Source organism: Macrobrachium nipponense, chromosome 9, assembly GCF_015104395.2.
Source record: "Macrobrachium nipponense isolate FS-2020 chromosome 9, ASM1510439v2, whole genome shotgun sequence".
In the NCBI taxonomy this organism is placed as follows: domain Eukaryota; kingdom Metazoa; phylum Arthropoda; class Malacostraca; order Decapoda; family Palaemonidae; genus Macrobrachium; species Macrobrachium nipponense.
Window position 1 is genome coordinate 89,874,643 of NC_061110.1, and position 16,966 is coordinate 89,891,608.

A 16,966-nucleotide genomic window follows, 5' to 3' on the forward strand; every position below is an offset into this window, starting at 1 on the left:
ACCCATGCCCTTTTCGTATCGATTGTCGTCTGAGATAAGATAAGGCGAGTAAGTTGTTTTGGGGCGAACCTTAAATCAAGGATCATTCTATAATTAGGCTTCATTTTAACAATAAAAGGTCAGTTAGGTAGCCTACACAGAAGTGACCATTTACGATTTTAAAAAATATTTTCACAAGTTAATTTGAAATTTGATTTATTTCGTGATAAATATGATTTGTTTAGCATATACTGTGATCTCATATTGCGTCTGACTCTTCAAATTTTACCCCAAATTTAATACTGGAGCTCGGTCGAACTCCCGTATTAAATTTGGGGTAAAACTTGAACAGTCAGACGCAATATGAGATCACAGTATATGCTAAACAAATCATATTTATCACGAAATAAATCAAATTTCAAATTAACTTGTGAAAATATTTTTTAAAATCGTAAATGGTCACTTCAGTGACCATTTACGATATATATATATATATATATATATTATATATATATATATATATATATATATATATATATATATATATATACACACACACATATATATATATATTATGATATATATATATATATATATATATATATATATATATATACATAAAGCAATTGTTTAATATTTCTTACTATATAAGCTGCACAAAGCTTTATGACGCAGTACTTTGCATTGTTTCTGACGTTTTAAACTTCCAAGGATGTTCTGCTCAGTGCAGGCGCTTGCATACATAAAAAAGTAAAATATATACCTAGGCCTATAATCATTTATCGGGACCTCTCAAGGCATTATAGTATCAGGCTTGCCACCTCTGCTTCAGATATAGGGCTGCCAACCTTTCTCACTCGCACAAAGAATAAGATTTGCTGAATTTCAGATAGTTTCTCTCTCTCTCTCTCTCTCTCTCTCTCTCTCTCTCTCTCTCTCTCTCTCTCTCTCTCTCTCTCTCTGAATGGTGAAAGTGAGGAAGCCAAGTATTTCAGGATTTTTTGGGACGACAAAACGAACAGCTATCATGAGCGGCGACAAGGGACGAGCCCCTGGCTTTAGAAGTCTAGAAGGAAGACTACGCCCGAGGATCATGGATCCTAACGAAGTAATCGATTCTCATTAGCATCTCACGTCTGCCTAACATATCAAATGATCGTATGAGGTATTGTTGATTGGTTGACATTTTCTTCAGTACGACGGCGTCACCAAAACGCCATTGAACTGACCGGTTCAGGCAACTGTTCGCATTGCAGGGTGTATAAAATAAAGAAACGTAGTTGAAGGATGTCCCTAACCTTTCCAGTAATCCGTAATTGGCTGAATTCCTTCGTATCTTTTGAAGAAAGTCCTATTTTGAAACGCACTTCGAATATGCACCATTTTAGTACAAGTTAATATATTCACGTATATAACGTGTGACTGTACGACTGAAAGGGTTGCAGCTGCTATTTTTATACGGGATCAGGTGTAGACATCCTTGGTAATGACCTACTTGAAACATATGGAGCGGTCGTGAAAACACTTGTTACTCCATGTCTAGGTGAAGGTCGCTTTTGGTACTCTAATAATTATAGTAGTACACCAACCTGGTCTAGTTAGTGGTGTGAACCACTGGCGAAAAGCAAAAAAGTTATTCTTCATCTTGAGCCGTGGTTAAAAAAAATGCTGGACAATTAGCATAAAAAAAATCGCCACTTGGACGTAAGTAGAATGATTTAGGGGAATTTCCCTGGCTGATTACAGAACTAACGGGTGATCTAACCCTGAAGCCGGATGTATGTAAATAAAATAAGCCAGACATGCAAAATCTAAACTCACACTATGAATGCACTGAACATCTTGATGCATACACACATAAAAATAAGCAAAGTCGTTGCCACTGCAGAAAACTTTCTTGGCAGTCAGCAAAGGTGGGACATTCCCACCAGAAAGGCCCTGTTGAAAGGTGCTGATAAATGCAATTGACCATATTGCGCAATACCGCAACTGTCACATAAATTAAGACGAGAGAGAGAGACGGACAATGGATTCTCAGTGTGTGTTTGAACACAACCAAACTGCATCGTACTCATGGGAAACAGAGGCGTCTGGGTGTCTAGGCTGCGACGTGACCTTACACCTATTATATTTCAAACGCAACCGGTTATATCTCCATTTTAAGGATGTGATATAATCATCATCATCATCGCCTCTAACACCGGGTGACTAAATTCGAACACTCGCATGTCTTTCCTATGTCATATCTTCCACAAATCTCTGCTCGTCTCCCAGCCTCCATTCTCACAGTTCATATCCGAATAGGTCTATCCAACTCGCCTGGTGCCCACATGAGCCCAGCTGACGTGTTGTATAAAAAGATTGTAATATTATAAATAAATCTGCCCTAAAAAAAATCTGGGAATGTTTATAGTTTAACCTTCATCATTTTTGCACATGAGTAATACTTCACTCGGAGAATAATTTGCCATTAAATTCTTTTTTTTTTTTTTTTTTTTTAGCTCAAATAGTATCACATAATATTATATGCTATACTTTTACAGACATCGAACGAATTCATTATCATTCTTCATTATAAAAGTAACATTCTCCGGTATACGAGTTCCTGTCCTGAATAGTCCCCAATGGTCTACTTAACAACGAATTGTTGAAAAAAAAAAATGATCGGATGTCTGCATTCCGCTGAGCAGTGATGACCAAGTAAACATGAAAACTGGTCAGGTAAAATATCGCTGTGTTCATATGCCAAGTGATCAAATTTGTGTTGGCATTGTGAAACTTTCATTTTGTGGCCCCTTCTTGACCTATGATTATTGAAAGATAGACCTTTCGTCTGAAAAAAATATTTTGATGAAGAGAAAAATGTAAACAGTTTCACCAAGTAAGATACAAAGTCGTTATTTTTAATGGACTTTGAAAAAATGTTTGTTTTTCTCTGGCAGTAGGTAAAAGCTCGGCGATTATGCAACAGGTACCCAGATCGACCCTAGTCGTGCCAATACATTCCATAGTTTTTCCGAAAAATTCAGGCATTTGTAGCGTACCCAGGAATTAAAATTCTTCATAGTCCTGATTATTTCTGTCAACATTGCATTAGAAGTCTGAATTCGAGGCTCTGAACTACTTCGAAGATTTTAGAGCAACTGAACTCTAAGGTTTGAATTATTAGTCCTAGGGAAATATTTATCTCGCCCATTTGTGTGTGTAAAGAATGAATATACTCTAGTTCCTGTGCTTATTTTAGATAGTATTAAATTTTTTTTCAGAAAGAGAGAGATCCCCCATTGCTCTCTTAAGTGTAACAATAGCTGTACCTTTTGCTGCACCTAAGATTTTCCCTAATATCCCATTTTCAGTCCTGCAATTTTTTAATGATTAATTCCACATAGCTCCATTATCTTTAAGATTAATTTTCTGCTCAACTTTTCACCCAAACCGAATGGTCATCCGATTGTGATCTAATATATCGACTGTAGATTTATCTGTCATCTTTTTCATAAAATTTTTGAACAGCTCGTTAACTAGTGGATAATCTGTTTCCCATTTCCGGCCGCTCGTGAGACCCACCCTTTCGGACGTTCATTGTAAACAAAGCCATTAAATCTAATCTATAATCACTGCCCCATTCTGTTTTAAGTTTTCGTGTCCTGAAAAAGCTACATGCTGGCTGGGAAGTACACCAATGACATCACTGCTTCTTTTTCCTTCAGTCCTCATTCATTTTTCTTGTCCTGGTCTTATCGTTTTGTCCCAACTGTATTTCTTCCGCATTTCCTGCTGACAATTACCGTTGTCTTGACATAATCTGCATGAAAACGTACACCATAACCCTAATTTAAATATATATCCTGTCTGTTCCTGACCATCACTATTCTTTTCTAATGATCATTTCTGCACCCCCACCCGGTGACAACGTACACAGTAACCTTAATTTTCATATCTATCCTTTCTGTTTCTGGCTATCACTATTCTTGTCTTATGATCATTTCGCCACCCCCACCCGGTCTATCTTATCGTACGTGTCTGTCAAGAAAAAATGTTAGCTCTATAATCAAACGCCCTCTCAATGCCGTGTACTTTGTCCCGTTAGGCCATTTATGTTTAGCAAATACATTTTTAGAATTTCGTCCTGCTTGGGGTCACATCTGCTAGTGTGTCTTGCTTGTTACGTAATGTTATTGCAATTTTTTTTCCATGCGATAACTGGCATGTATGATGTACGATGACAACTTTAGACATTGGATTTTCTGCATTGGAAATCAAAATTATTTATCTAGCTCCGTAAAGTAACTAGGAGGATAATAGAGTGTTTTTGTTAATGTTTTTTATGTTTATACCACCATGTACAATAAAAAAAACGATAGAGAAAATTGGAATTTTGTATGTGCATGATGCATCTGTATGAAGGGTAGTTTTACACTTGCGCACGAGGGCGGGCTGTCTGTCATGTAAACACTGAAGGTGACCTTCAGCACGTAAGGGTGCCCTTGTAGAAACTCGCAAGCAGTTACCCTGACATGAAGTAGCGTGACCTCCGGGGAAGCAGCAGGCAAGTCATGTCATTGTAGTTTTAAGAAGGGAAATAAGATTTTAAGTTGAGAGGTTGAACAGGCCGCCGCAGCCTCGCGATAGACCAGGAACCCCAAACAGCTGATTGGAGGAGGAGCAGACGACGGCGACTGGGGCAGCAGATCTGACACCCCGGGCCAAGAAGTAAAAATAGACCGGAATATCCTGCCCAGTTTCTGCCGGATTCGCGAGTGAGGCCTGGTCTATCGTGAGGGAGGTAAGCAAAGAAGAGGCGTTTATTAATTTTTAATATGGCGAGGAAGAATTATGGCCCAGGAGGAGGGGGAGGAGGTGAGGGAAATGCCGACTCCCTTATTTCAAGTGCCGGTCCGGATGACGCAATGTATTTCGAAGTTCGAAAAAGATCACGGAAACGCAAGTGCTCCACACAGATAAGGGCCCACTCTGGTCACTTTTGTCATTTTGGAATTTTAAGTGAATGATCGCTAGTAGCTATACCTAGTGTAATGGTGATTTACGGGGTCTTGTGATATATGTGAACTCGCCCCCCACCCCCCACCCTGAATTTGGCAGGGGGATATAGCCTAGGCTACCTACCTGACCTGGACACCGTCAATTGACAGGTGAAAGAATTGCCATGTTCTGCTTAGATAGAGAGACGAGCCTATGACAGGCATCGATGACATCGGCTCAATGTAGGCTGGAGATGGTTAGAATTGTAAGCACAGATTACTCTTGGTGTCTAGGCCTAATTTTTATTTAATTTCCCAGCCTGCACTTATTTCATCTTTATATATGTATGATATGTAAATAAGTAAATGTGTTCGGCTATTGCATAGGTTTTCTTTTATGTTTAGCTTGAGTTTGCGTACTGAAAGGTAACCAGTCATTAGGCCTACTAGGATTGTTAGTTGAAGTGTTTTGTAGACAGTGCAGTTAAACATACCTAAAACATATGTTACTACTAGTATAATAGAAAAATGGAATAGAAAATTTAAATAGTTTTAGAATACTGTAGCATTGATGGATTAAGGGAAAGTTGGTCAGTTGTCTACTTGTAGGCCTAGGCTAAGTTGTGAATAATTAGGACAAAAATTAAGTTAATTGTTGGTTATACAGCTTAAGCAATTTTGGCTTTTTTGCTGAGGGACATTAAGCTAATTCTGCAAATTATAAACTTTTATCGCATAAATTAAAACCCACCCCAGGCAAACCTAACCTAACCTAATCCAGGCATCCTTGCTTAAGCAAGAACTTCTTTATTAAATGTACCGTGTGTTGCCTACATGGCTACACATTTTTCAAAGATGTCAAAGATGTCAGTAAATGTACCGTGTGTTGCCTACATAGCTACACATTTCATTCAAAGATGTCCTCTAAGTACAGTACAAATTATTTTATTTTACATAATTAAGGATTCATGTACCAAATATAAGCAAAATATGTTAAAAAAAATGTAAATTACAGTATCAGATACAAAATTTATGGGCTATAAAATTCCAGTAGAGTACAGTAGAGACAATTAATTCTTTATAGCTTGTAGTAAATTTTGTACACGAGGTCTAAAATTAATTTGTTAGGAAAACAGAGAGAAATGAACTTGGCTCTGAAGAACTACATGGTAACTGTTGATATGCACAAGCTTGAGTAGTGACCAACAGCTTGATATGTAGAGCATACTGTGTTGTAGGCTTTATTAAGCCAAGGTTAAACTATTCCAGTATATGTTATGCAAAATTGATGGGATTTTTTATCACCACTATAATCTAAAGCAAGTTTAAAAGTTCATGCATTGAAATGCTCAATTGAGATGTATTAGTGGGTGATCTGGTGAAGTTATCCTAGTGTGTACAGTCATAAATGGTGTAGAGTAATTAATTTTAAGAATTCTAGTAAGTAGTATAATACCCACATTAACTTTAAAGATTCTGGTTAATAGTATAATACATACGCATCAGCATTTCTTGAAATATATTGTTACTGTGGATCCTTCTGTTTTTTGACATATACTGTAACCTACTGGAATATGGCAGCATGTTTAAAAATGAATGTTACTACATTTTTTAGTTGCACATTATTGTTTTCAATTCTTTAGGTTTCAATATTTTAGGAAAACACTATTATTAATGATAATACTATTGATGAAAGCATGAATTTTCTAACAAAGATATTTCAAGGATATTTTAGATTTACTATGTTAGAAACTTGCTGCTTTCTTTACCTTTTCTTCCCGTCCTTAAAGACAGTAATGACCCATGAAATATGTCATGTGCTAAAAATACCCTCTGTTGGTGTTTTAACATTCAGTGGGACTGATTGCTGCAACTTGGCATGAATTGCCATGAGTTGGGTTAGGTCCTTTTACCATGAGTGTAGGGGAGCACATTGATCTTGACTATATGAAAGGTCACCCCTCAAGGTTAAAGGCTGAGAAAAAAGGGTGGTTGGTGGAGTCCCAAGTAGAGCCGATGTTCAGTCTTGGCTGAAGAAGTGCTCTATGAGCATAAAGTGTAATTTAAGTGACTGTTGCCTTGTACTTTTCATTGTACTTTCATCTATATGACTTTGGTTCTTAGTGTAAAAGAGTAGAAACTCTTAAGTCAAGTTGCTTATTGCAGAATTTGACATTTTTATTCAGATCTTGGTGAAATAGTAAACATTGAAGTGTTGTAAGAAATAGCTTTCAAGGTGCCCAGATGTTCCAGATAGGTGACACAAGATAAATTTTGCAAGGATTTTTAGCATGAATTCAATTGTAGAGCATTGAAGTTTGAGGCTTATATATATTTACCAAGCAGTTAGTGATTTTGTTGCTTTTTAGCATTTTATTATGTAATGGCTTGTGTGGTATGAATTTCGGTTTTATATGTGGAATTTTGTCATTCAGGTGATGTTTTAAGGAAGCAAACCAATTGTATTTTGGGCAGTGAAGTAATACTTGTGCTTTTCAGTCATTTACATACAGTTGTATACGTAGTAGGTATAGTATACCATAAAGTATACTGTACGTGTAAGTAAAAGCTATATCAGCAAAGTACATATTGTATTTCTCATTTCAGTTCAAGCAGACATTAGCTATGTCTCCACAAGTATTTTTATGTAACCTTTGGTTGAATGAACCCTTTTTCATGCATATGTATATATAATACAGTATTTACACTTCATGGGTAATTTTTACTTGTACGATTTTGAATAACCAAAAGTAATCTAGCAAGATGATTGAAGGAGTACATAAAAACCCTATGCAAGCCCTGAAAAAAAAATTTTATCAAGAAAATGTCTGAGGGGATATGGTAAGGGAGAGGTCAGTGATTCTCCCGACTCTCATCATCCTCTAAGGCCACTGCTTTGTGCTATTCAGTGAATTTTGTTGAAAATTAAAAGATTTTATGCATATTCTTAATGCAATAATATTCCAAAGTACCCAGGTATGCAAACAAAAAATCCAGGGAAAGAAGGGTTAACTGTACATGTACTAAAGCCCATGTAACATTGTTGCGAATACTACATTGAAACTAAGGTGCATTATATGAGGCGTATTAAAATTATGATGTATTATTTGCGTAGTCTGAATGTAGGTTTAGGCCAGCATATATCCAATGGTTTTCAGTTTATCAGTGAGGATTCAAGGCTGTTATTTCTTACTGTATTGTAGGAGAAAAGAGTTGTCATGTTATATATACAAAGTTGCTGAACTGAATCCTAATGACTTACGATCAATACGTTTGAAAGTTAAAATAGAATATCTGAGAAATTTCATGGTTGTTATGGCTGCTTTGTTTAGACTCTTGATTTATGACTGGTAATGATTTTTAGTTCTGTAAACCCCAGCTTCCCTAAGTAGAATACAGCCACCTAATACATTTTTCATAAACTTCTTTTGCAAGCTCTTCTTTACATGGTCGAGGTTACACAAAAAATTACTGATCACGTTTCAGTATAGTATTACAAAGATTTTGTATATTTATGATACACTTGTTTTTCACTAGTAAGCTCTAGTGCATTTCAGGTATTAATGGTTTCCTTTGGGACTTGAGTATTAGTGTCCATTGCATTACTCTACTAGTTTTTGGAAGGTCTGCTTTACAACATTTGCACTGGTTACAGCTTTGGTTTAGTTATTTGCTACTTTGGTGCAGATGACATTAATTTTTTTAATAATTTGTTTTGAATAACATTAGGTATGTATGTTTTCATTATTTACTGTGTCTTGCCATATTTCATTAAATAGAGGCATTATAGGTGTAGGTGTTGGTTGTTGTATATTACGGTGCACTGTAGTTTTTATTTATATTTGTTTTTTTTACATTAATACCTTGGAGAGGTAAGGGCTATATATGTGTGCTGTATGCTTATTGTACTGTATTGACAACAGGTATTATATACTGTACCCCAATAAGGAACTGCTGTTTTATAGTAGTTATTCTTGTTTTCACTGTGTACTGGGAAGAGGTTGAAACTACAGTAGTACTTGATATATCAGTTACACAAAATAGTGTGGGTGAAAGTGAGAAAAGTGTCAAATGACTGAAAAGCTCAAGTATTTTTCATCTCAAAAGTTTTTCTATTTTGTAGAAATATTTTTTGTTTTTTAATTGTATTTATGTGCTATTCTTTTTTTTTTTTTTATTGCTCAATTTGCTAACAAGACAATGAAACAGTAGGACAAATTTCGTCGCTTTTGTTTTTGTTTTTTTTGAGTTGGATGTTATCAATATTATTATTTGCATTATTTTCAGCTTCCTTTCCCTCTCTTGCTCTTCTTTCTCCTCCCATTTGACCTCTGAGGACACTTTTTGGAACGCATTCAGTATGGAGCTTCAGTTAGTGGATCAGTTACGAGAAAAGCTTGAGAAAGCCAAGCTGTCTCGCGATGAACTCCGACGAATTTTCCCACCGGTAACAATTTTAACCTGACCCTATATCTGATGATCTGCTTATGAGTGAATCCTTTATGATCTTTTGATGAGTGAATCCTTTAACAAACTTAAAATTATTTTTTACTAACTGTATGATAATGTGTGCCATAGGAAGTTATGAAAACATTTTTTATTATTTTTTTTATTGAAAACATGTTTTGTTTGAAATTCAATCATTGCAAAAAATATTTATTTTATTTTTTCATAGTTTCATTGTATTTTTATGAGGTTTCAGGCCTAGTTAAGTACTATCATTGAAATTTAATTTTGCAATCTTTTTCTACAGTTTTGTAGTTTTATCGGAAATACAGTATTACAAGACTCATATTGATTAGTGGTTATCTGAATTCAGTGCAATGATATTGAAAGAATATATAGTATCTATGGTTGTGAAGACATTGTATATTTTACTTTTTTTTTATAAATAGAACCAAGGTCTTTGTTTTTCTCAGTACTGCACAGTTTTGTTTTTACCCAGCAGTGTGTTATTTTCAGCCATCTCATGTTACAGCCATTTCACTTAGATTTGAAGATTTTTTTTAAATTGTTGTATGTATAGTTTTACCCTGATGTTTTTATTTCCTAATTAAATTTTTTTGGTGGTGTGCTACTGTCCAAAGTTAAGTAGAATAAGAATTTATTGTATAGATTTTCATATTGTGTGCAGCCTTGGTGTGAACTGTGGCTAGTACCTTGGGATTCTCTGTTTTCTGTTTGGCGATATTCCAAAGCTTTGGCATGTACTCGATCTTTTACTTGTGGAATTCTGTTTACTATGTTGCATTTGTTCTTTCATACTTCATTGCTTTTCCTGTTTTATATATATTATTGTGCTTAAAATGTTTATTTTGTCTATTTTGGCAATATGCATGGTTATCTGTTTTTGTAGTAATTAATTTTAGGCAGAGGCAGTTATTTACTTCATTTGTTTTTTGTTTGCATTGCATGTCTGAGTACTCTTTAACTTTCAGGGTAAGATGAGATTACAAGGTGAATTTGTCCTTCTTAGAAATTTGCAGTTGTTTGCCACTTTTAATTTTTTATTTCTGCTGTTTCACATACTTGACACTGGTATACCACTTCAGTCTTTGCATTTTGTTGCTTAACTTCTTGCTGTATAATATCATAACATTAAATTTTTACATTTTTCTTGTGAAAGTTTTGTGACTTGACTTTCTTCTGCTGTGTTTTATGTACTACACATTAGTACATGTATCTTGATAAGAACTGTTCATCCATAGACATTCTTATCCCCAGGATCTTGTTTCCATTGTTGAGCTTCAGTGGCTAATATAAAAATTTTATCATGGGATTCATATCGTTGTTCTGCCTCTATGAAGTTTTACCATCTGGAATACTTTGCCATAAGAATGATGAATGTGGGATAAGAATGACAAAGTAAAAAGTTGTAAGACTTCATTGTGTGGAACTCTTGTTGGAGGAACCATCATCCAAAGATGAAGTCTTTAGAGAAGCATGTTGCTGATTTAAGATCCCACAAGGCTTCGGGTTGTGCACTTTGCTTGGTTCATGACTGGAGCCATCCCATCTTCAGATAGAGAACAAAGGCACTCTGGTCCCAGAAGTGGGATATATCCTCAGGACTTGGAGGTGGTATAGTGACAGCAATTGCACCAGTTAACTGCTGGTACTTCTGGCGCATCATGTGCAAAACCAAAAGAAAATGCTATTCCTGCAGGTGATAAACTCAAAGAGTCATTCTCAGCTATAAGAATATTTTTTTGATCTGTAGTAACACTGGTGGCAGAGCTGGCTTGCCTAAGATTGGGCTGCTCCTGCCCAATAACCAAAGTAGTGGTGATTTTACTGCATATCTGAAGTATGAAGCAGCAGATTTCAAAGTGGAAACATCCATAGCATCACTCATGGCCAGTGAAATGCATAAAACTCAAAAAATGTCCAACTAGAGAAAAATTAGGTTATTGAAAGTGGACCTATTATTAGCATCTGCAAAGAAGCTTTGCTCAGAAAAATTTTACTTGAAATTAACATGAAACTGGCAATCCAGAAGATAGTATCTGCTAATGGTAACAGGACAGTATAATGTTGGTAGTAGAAAAGTCCCATTATTACCTAAGGTAATAAATAAACAAACAAAAGCAATAAAATAATGAGTTAGATGGTGGATAAATGCATTACTAAGTGAGAAATAGCAGTGAAAAGTGGGGAATTCTGCAGTTATAGAAACAGGAGAATTCTGCTCCTATGTTGACGGTGCTTTAGCCAATTGATGGGTACCTGAAGTTCTGCTATGCTACTCCTGATCTTCTGTCTCGTAGATGGAAGAATGTAGTTTGCAAGGACATCTTAAGATCATGAATGTGGGAATATGTGAATGATAGGCATTGTGATTAAACAAATAATACTTCGTTTAGAAGGTTTGCACGTTTTCTCTTGCAGGATAGTTAAGTTCTTAAAAAGATGATTTGTTTGGATAATGACTTTGATTCAAAGGCTGAATTTGTGCCATTTCCAGAGGTGAGAATCGAAAGTGTCTGAACAACTAGCTTATAAAGAAGGGAGACTAAAACTACTCCTTTACATTCATTGTATATTTTTGTACTGTCCAGGTGTCTTTACATCTTGTTCTCCTGTCTCTTCATTTATACTGAAAAAATGAGGACGACTGTAGAATAGCAGCAAGTTTGCTGTAATCATTACATTTCTTAGAATTTTTAAGCAGTCATCTTGCATTTGAAGTACTAACAGGTTTTATTCTAGAATAGCAGCAAGTTTGCTGTAGTAATTACACTTCTTAGACTTTTTAAGCAGTCATCTTATATTTGAAGTACTAACAGGTTTTATTCTTCTGATTTTTATGCATATTTTATACTAGTGTGCTCTTTTTGTGTTACAAGAATGTTTTTCCTACTGTGTACATTTAAGGTATTTATATCCCAATAGTTTTCAGTTGTTACACTTAACAGTATATTCTGTATGCTTCTCATACCTTGATGTGAATTTCACTGCAATATTTTTTGTAAACTAATGCTCAGCGTTTACAGTTCCTATATCATCAACAATGACAATGTATGTTGTACTCTGTACTGAATCAATTACAGTATCAAGGAAAATTTTTTTTAATGTGAGGTTGAATTTCCTCTATAATTTTGGCTGTACTACCTACTGATTTATTTTTCTAAGTTAGAACAAAACAAGCTACCATTGGCAGGTAACAGACCAATATTTTAACTTGATTTTGCATATTTTCAGACCTTGTTCAAGAAGGATAGTCACTCGGCCCCACCCTACGTTCCATACTCCTTTCAGAAACAGAAGTTGGTAAGTTTTGTTTGTTCTTTATAACCTGCAAGAATATCTAATGTTTCTCAATTACTAACATAATAGTTGTCATAATTGATTCTGTTGATGGATACACATTGTACAGTACCATTTTGATTAATTTATGATTACTGTTATTTTATACTTGTACTGGTCATGAACATTTGGGAGCACAGTTTTTTAGTACTGGTTCAAGGTGTGAGTGTATTTTGACTTGGTCAGGTTAAATTATTGTATTATTGATGATATTGTAATTATAAATGTTCTATTTAGGTACTTGTTGTTAGTAATTTACTTCCTTACTGGGGATGGTTTGTGTGTGCTGAATTTGTTCATGATTTGTGACCCTCCTAAAAACTCTTCCTCTATAATATCATAAACTTTTCTCCCCTAAAACCTTAAGTTTTTGTGCTATAAGTCTTTTCATTGATAGGAATGCTTAAATATTTTTTACCAAAATGTAATTTTACAAAATATAAGTCGGTATAATACTGTAAATAAATACAGTTAACTAAAACATGAATTTCTCTATGCTAACTTGGAAATACATTGCAAATGCTTAAGATATCCTTAACTCAGCTATTATATGTGGGTAAGATAGCCACTTCCTCACCAATGACAATGGACACTGGCGATTATGTAACGGATACAGCTGATGTACAGACACACTCACAAAGTTCAGAAAATGCCTCATCATTTATTTCATCTACCTTCTTTTCAAATTTAATTTCTCAATTTTTGTTTTATATTTGTTGTGCATCATTTCTATCTAGTATCCACTTGATCTCTGTTGTGTTTCTTCTTGTGGCAAATCTTCCATTAGCTTAATGTTCTTTAATGGAACTTGAATGCTCACTTCCTGTTTATCAGTTGGCCACTGTACATCATTGTTCCACCAACATGTCTTTTTCTCATTGTATACCTCTTCCCACATGTTACACCACACTTGTGCTGCCTTTTGTGTGCTATCTTTCGGGTGTTTCTACCCCTTTTATGATGGCTGACAGGTTTTATTCTCTATTTTTTAAGCTCATTTTTCATTCTTTTGCTGGTCTCTTTCTTCGTCTTTTGCTGGACATGTCATGTATGGTGTAACAATGCAATAATTTTCTTTTGATTTAACTTATACTTTTCATCATCTACTCTTAATATATTATCAGAATCACTCTTGCTTTGTTACCTAATGTGTTTAGCATCTTTAATCCCTGGTTCTGACTGGATTCAAGTACAGCTTCATCATGATTTCCTTCTCCAAAATTGCAGTGTTCTATCACTTCCTGAAGTATATACAATAAGAACTGAATATAGCGTTTCCTTGCCATGAAACATTTAAGTTTGAGTATATATAATTCCTTCAGAGCCATTAGGAGTGCATAATAGATTAACATTCTGTGGCAGAAGATTAATCTGCAAACTAAAATCGGTAATCAGTGGTTCATTGGGGTGTATGACATTGAGAACTACTTATTGCCCTGATGATCAGCTTCTGCATAACATATTTGAAATGAGACCTCAGGTTCTAAAATAGAATTAGTTTGATACAAGACATATCATTGTCTTGAGAAAATTTATTGTAATTAGATCTGGATATGCACAGAATTAATAGTACAAATTTTTAATAGTCATTTTATTTGTGGAACAAAAGTGAGTTATATTGGCTGGTAGTCTTTTGAAACAATGGCAGATTGTACTGAATCCATGTTGTCAATAGAGATTGTGTGATTGGTGGAACATGTGAATTATGTTGCATATTGTGATGAAACTGACACAGAATTTGATGTAACAACTTGTACAGTAAGAAAAAATGAAAGTATGATCAAATATGCTAAAGCTATAAGTTACAAACTCTTTCATGTCTCCCCAGGAAGCATTGAAGAGGCTTAACCAGCCTGGCGTTCCAGTTAAACCAAGAATTCCGAAAAGTCAAGTGAAGAGATACCTCGAAGAGTTTGCGCAAGCAAAGGCTGCTGGTACATATCAAATGCTATATTTGCCCTTGAGTTGTTCAACATTATGTGAATTTTTTTTATAGTACATTTGTGAAACTATGTTCAGTTGAATGTTAATGTTTCTATCATAGCACAGTGATATTTACATCTTGCAGGGAGGTTTGCTCACTTGCCTGTGGATCAGTTAGAAAAACTCGAGAAAGAGGTTAAGGCAGCAGCTTCAGATGCAGACAAAGCTTCAGAGCTTGAAGAGTTTCTAAGGGCTGTTAGGGAGGAAGAAGGTAAGATTAGAAATAGAAGGGTGGATTTTGATGTTGAGAAAAGTTGGTAGGGAAGATGTCTTACTGAGAATGGCATCTTAATAAACTGCATATCTCTTATTTTTATGCAATGAGTGTTGAATAGTTGTTCAAATAGCCAAATGATCAGTAGAGCGCATAATGGCAGAAGTAAAAATGGTTACATATGAACACTATTGCCATTTTCAGTTATGTGATGAGAGTGGGAATAGATAAGGAATCTGCCACCACTCTCTTAATTAGCATATTTGCAAGTAAAAATAATAAAATTTTAAAATAATAATATTGAAAATATTTAAATCACTCTTTCCTTCAATAAGAAAACTATAATTTACTGGGGGTGTGCTTTTATCAGTCCCTATGTTTGAAACACACCTTAGTCTTCAGAGAGTAGTATTTAAGAATGAGGAAATTGGATAGTTAAAGGGATCTCCCTGATATGCAGAGGGCATCCAGTCCTTACTGTTGCTAAGCAAAAGTAGACCGCTATTCCTGACTTCTTTTGTTAGCCAGTAAACAGGAATTCTTTCATAAGCTGAAATAAGAAGGTTGTATCTGTGAAGTATGAAAGTACTATTTAAATGTCATGTTGAAGGGTACAATAGCCCCACTGGTATAATTAAAGTTTAGTTAGGGTAAAGAAATGGTGGTACCATTATTCACTGTTTGAGGAGGATGTAGATTTGGACATTGAATAAATATTTTCTATAAAATTGTCGGCCAAAAAGGATAATACATATATAGATATCCATGCTGCTGTATTATAGGCTTCTTTTCTGAAAGAAAGTAATTCCCTTGCCACTATAAAGGCAAATTTGTAAAATTTGAAAGAAGGGATATAGAGTCTCGTGAAAGAAGCTCAGTATTTGGTCGTTATAAAGAAACCAAACACTGTAGTATATAGAATTCTGCTCACTTTGTGGAGTATTATCAGTATGCAGAGGCAAATGTAACCTGGAAACCAGAAGTGAGCTGTGAAATCACACAATAGATTTCTTGTTTTTGACCTACTTGTAGTAGAATTCAAAACCTAACAATTACAAAAATGTAGGTGTAATTGCCAGGTGAAAGGGTGAGCATTTATAGGAAAAGTTTTTGTTTCATTTTTTTTTTAGTTTCCATATTTCTTTCTTTTTTCTTCCTATGCATTGTTTTGACTGCTTGAAGTTTACAGATTTGTCTCAGTTCTTACAAGTTTTCACTCTGAATTTTGACCTTTTCATTATTTCTCATTAACTATTTCTCTCTCAAAATTAAATCCTTTAAGCCTTTAACTTGTACGTTGGGGTTCTTTTTTTTGTGGTATGGATAATCTGTTCTGGATTCTTTATTTACTCCTTTTAGGTAATATATAATTGATGTCATTTGAGTATGCATGAGGCATATTTTATACTTTGTTATTCCAACCCACAAACTATACTAAGTCATAACTTGCTCTACTTGCTCTCAGTTTCTTCATTTTCAGGCATTTGAATTTTGATTTATTACCATGTTCAGTAACTGTTTAACTAAACACTATACCTAAACTAATATGCTCTTCACTTTTAGAAGAGTTAGAAACTTTAATTTTGAATTATGTGCTGTATACTTTTGATCAGATAAGTTATGTGGTAAGATATCTATTGATAACCTTTTTAAGTTTGAAAGAAAAATATTGAAGAAAATTAGTTGTAAAACGAAATACCATTTCCGTTGGTATGCTGTATTTTTACTAGTTATTTTAATTATTTACATTTTATTGTGAATCAAGATTCTTGATGTATCTTAAGTTTATGATATCATACTAGAACTTGCTTTGAAAAACAAAACATTTGTAATATCATTGAACTTAACAAAAGAGCTAACTGTAAAACATGAAAGCCATATAACTAAACATTGTTATAAACTCTGCATGAAACTTCAAGTAAGTTTTAAAAGTCAGGCAAGTAGTACAATAATTCTGTGCTAAGCATACTCATTCATTAAACATTTGCTTTCAAAACAACAT

General features: G+C 34.7%; 1 protein-coding gene across 9 annotated transcripts in view; it reads left to right on the forward strand.

Annotated features, from left to right (window-relative positions):
- The first annotated feature begins 4,505 nt into the window (after window positions 1-4,505).
- The window catches only part of LOC135218461 (ATP-dependent 6-phosphofructokinase-like), a 62,761-nt gene continuing 50,300 nt past the window's right edge, over window positions 4,506-16,966 (forward strand). For 8 of the 9 annotated variants that reach the window (XM_064254783.1, XM_064254780.1, XM_064254784.1 and 5 more), the window contains exons 1-5: window positions 4,609-4,765; window positions 9,249-9,408; window positions 12,663-12,731; window positions 14,596-14,701; window positions 14,836-14,961. In XM_064254783.1, the coding sequence (XP_064110853.1) occupies window positions 9,322-9,408; window positions 12,663-12,731; window positions 14,596-14,701; window positions 14,836-14,961 (388 nt within the window). In that variant the 5' untranslated portion in view covers window positions 4,609-4,765; window positions 9,249-9,321. Of the gene's footprint in view, window positions 4,529-4,608; window positions 4,766-9,248; window positions 9,409-12,662; window positions 12,732-14,595; window positions 14,702-14,835; window positions 14,962-16,966 lie in introns of those variants that run through there. The other variant, XM_064254781.1, reaches the window with a different exon arrangement.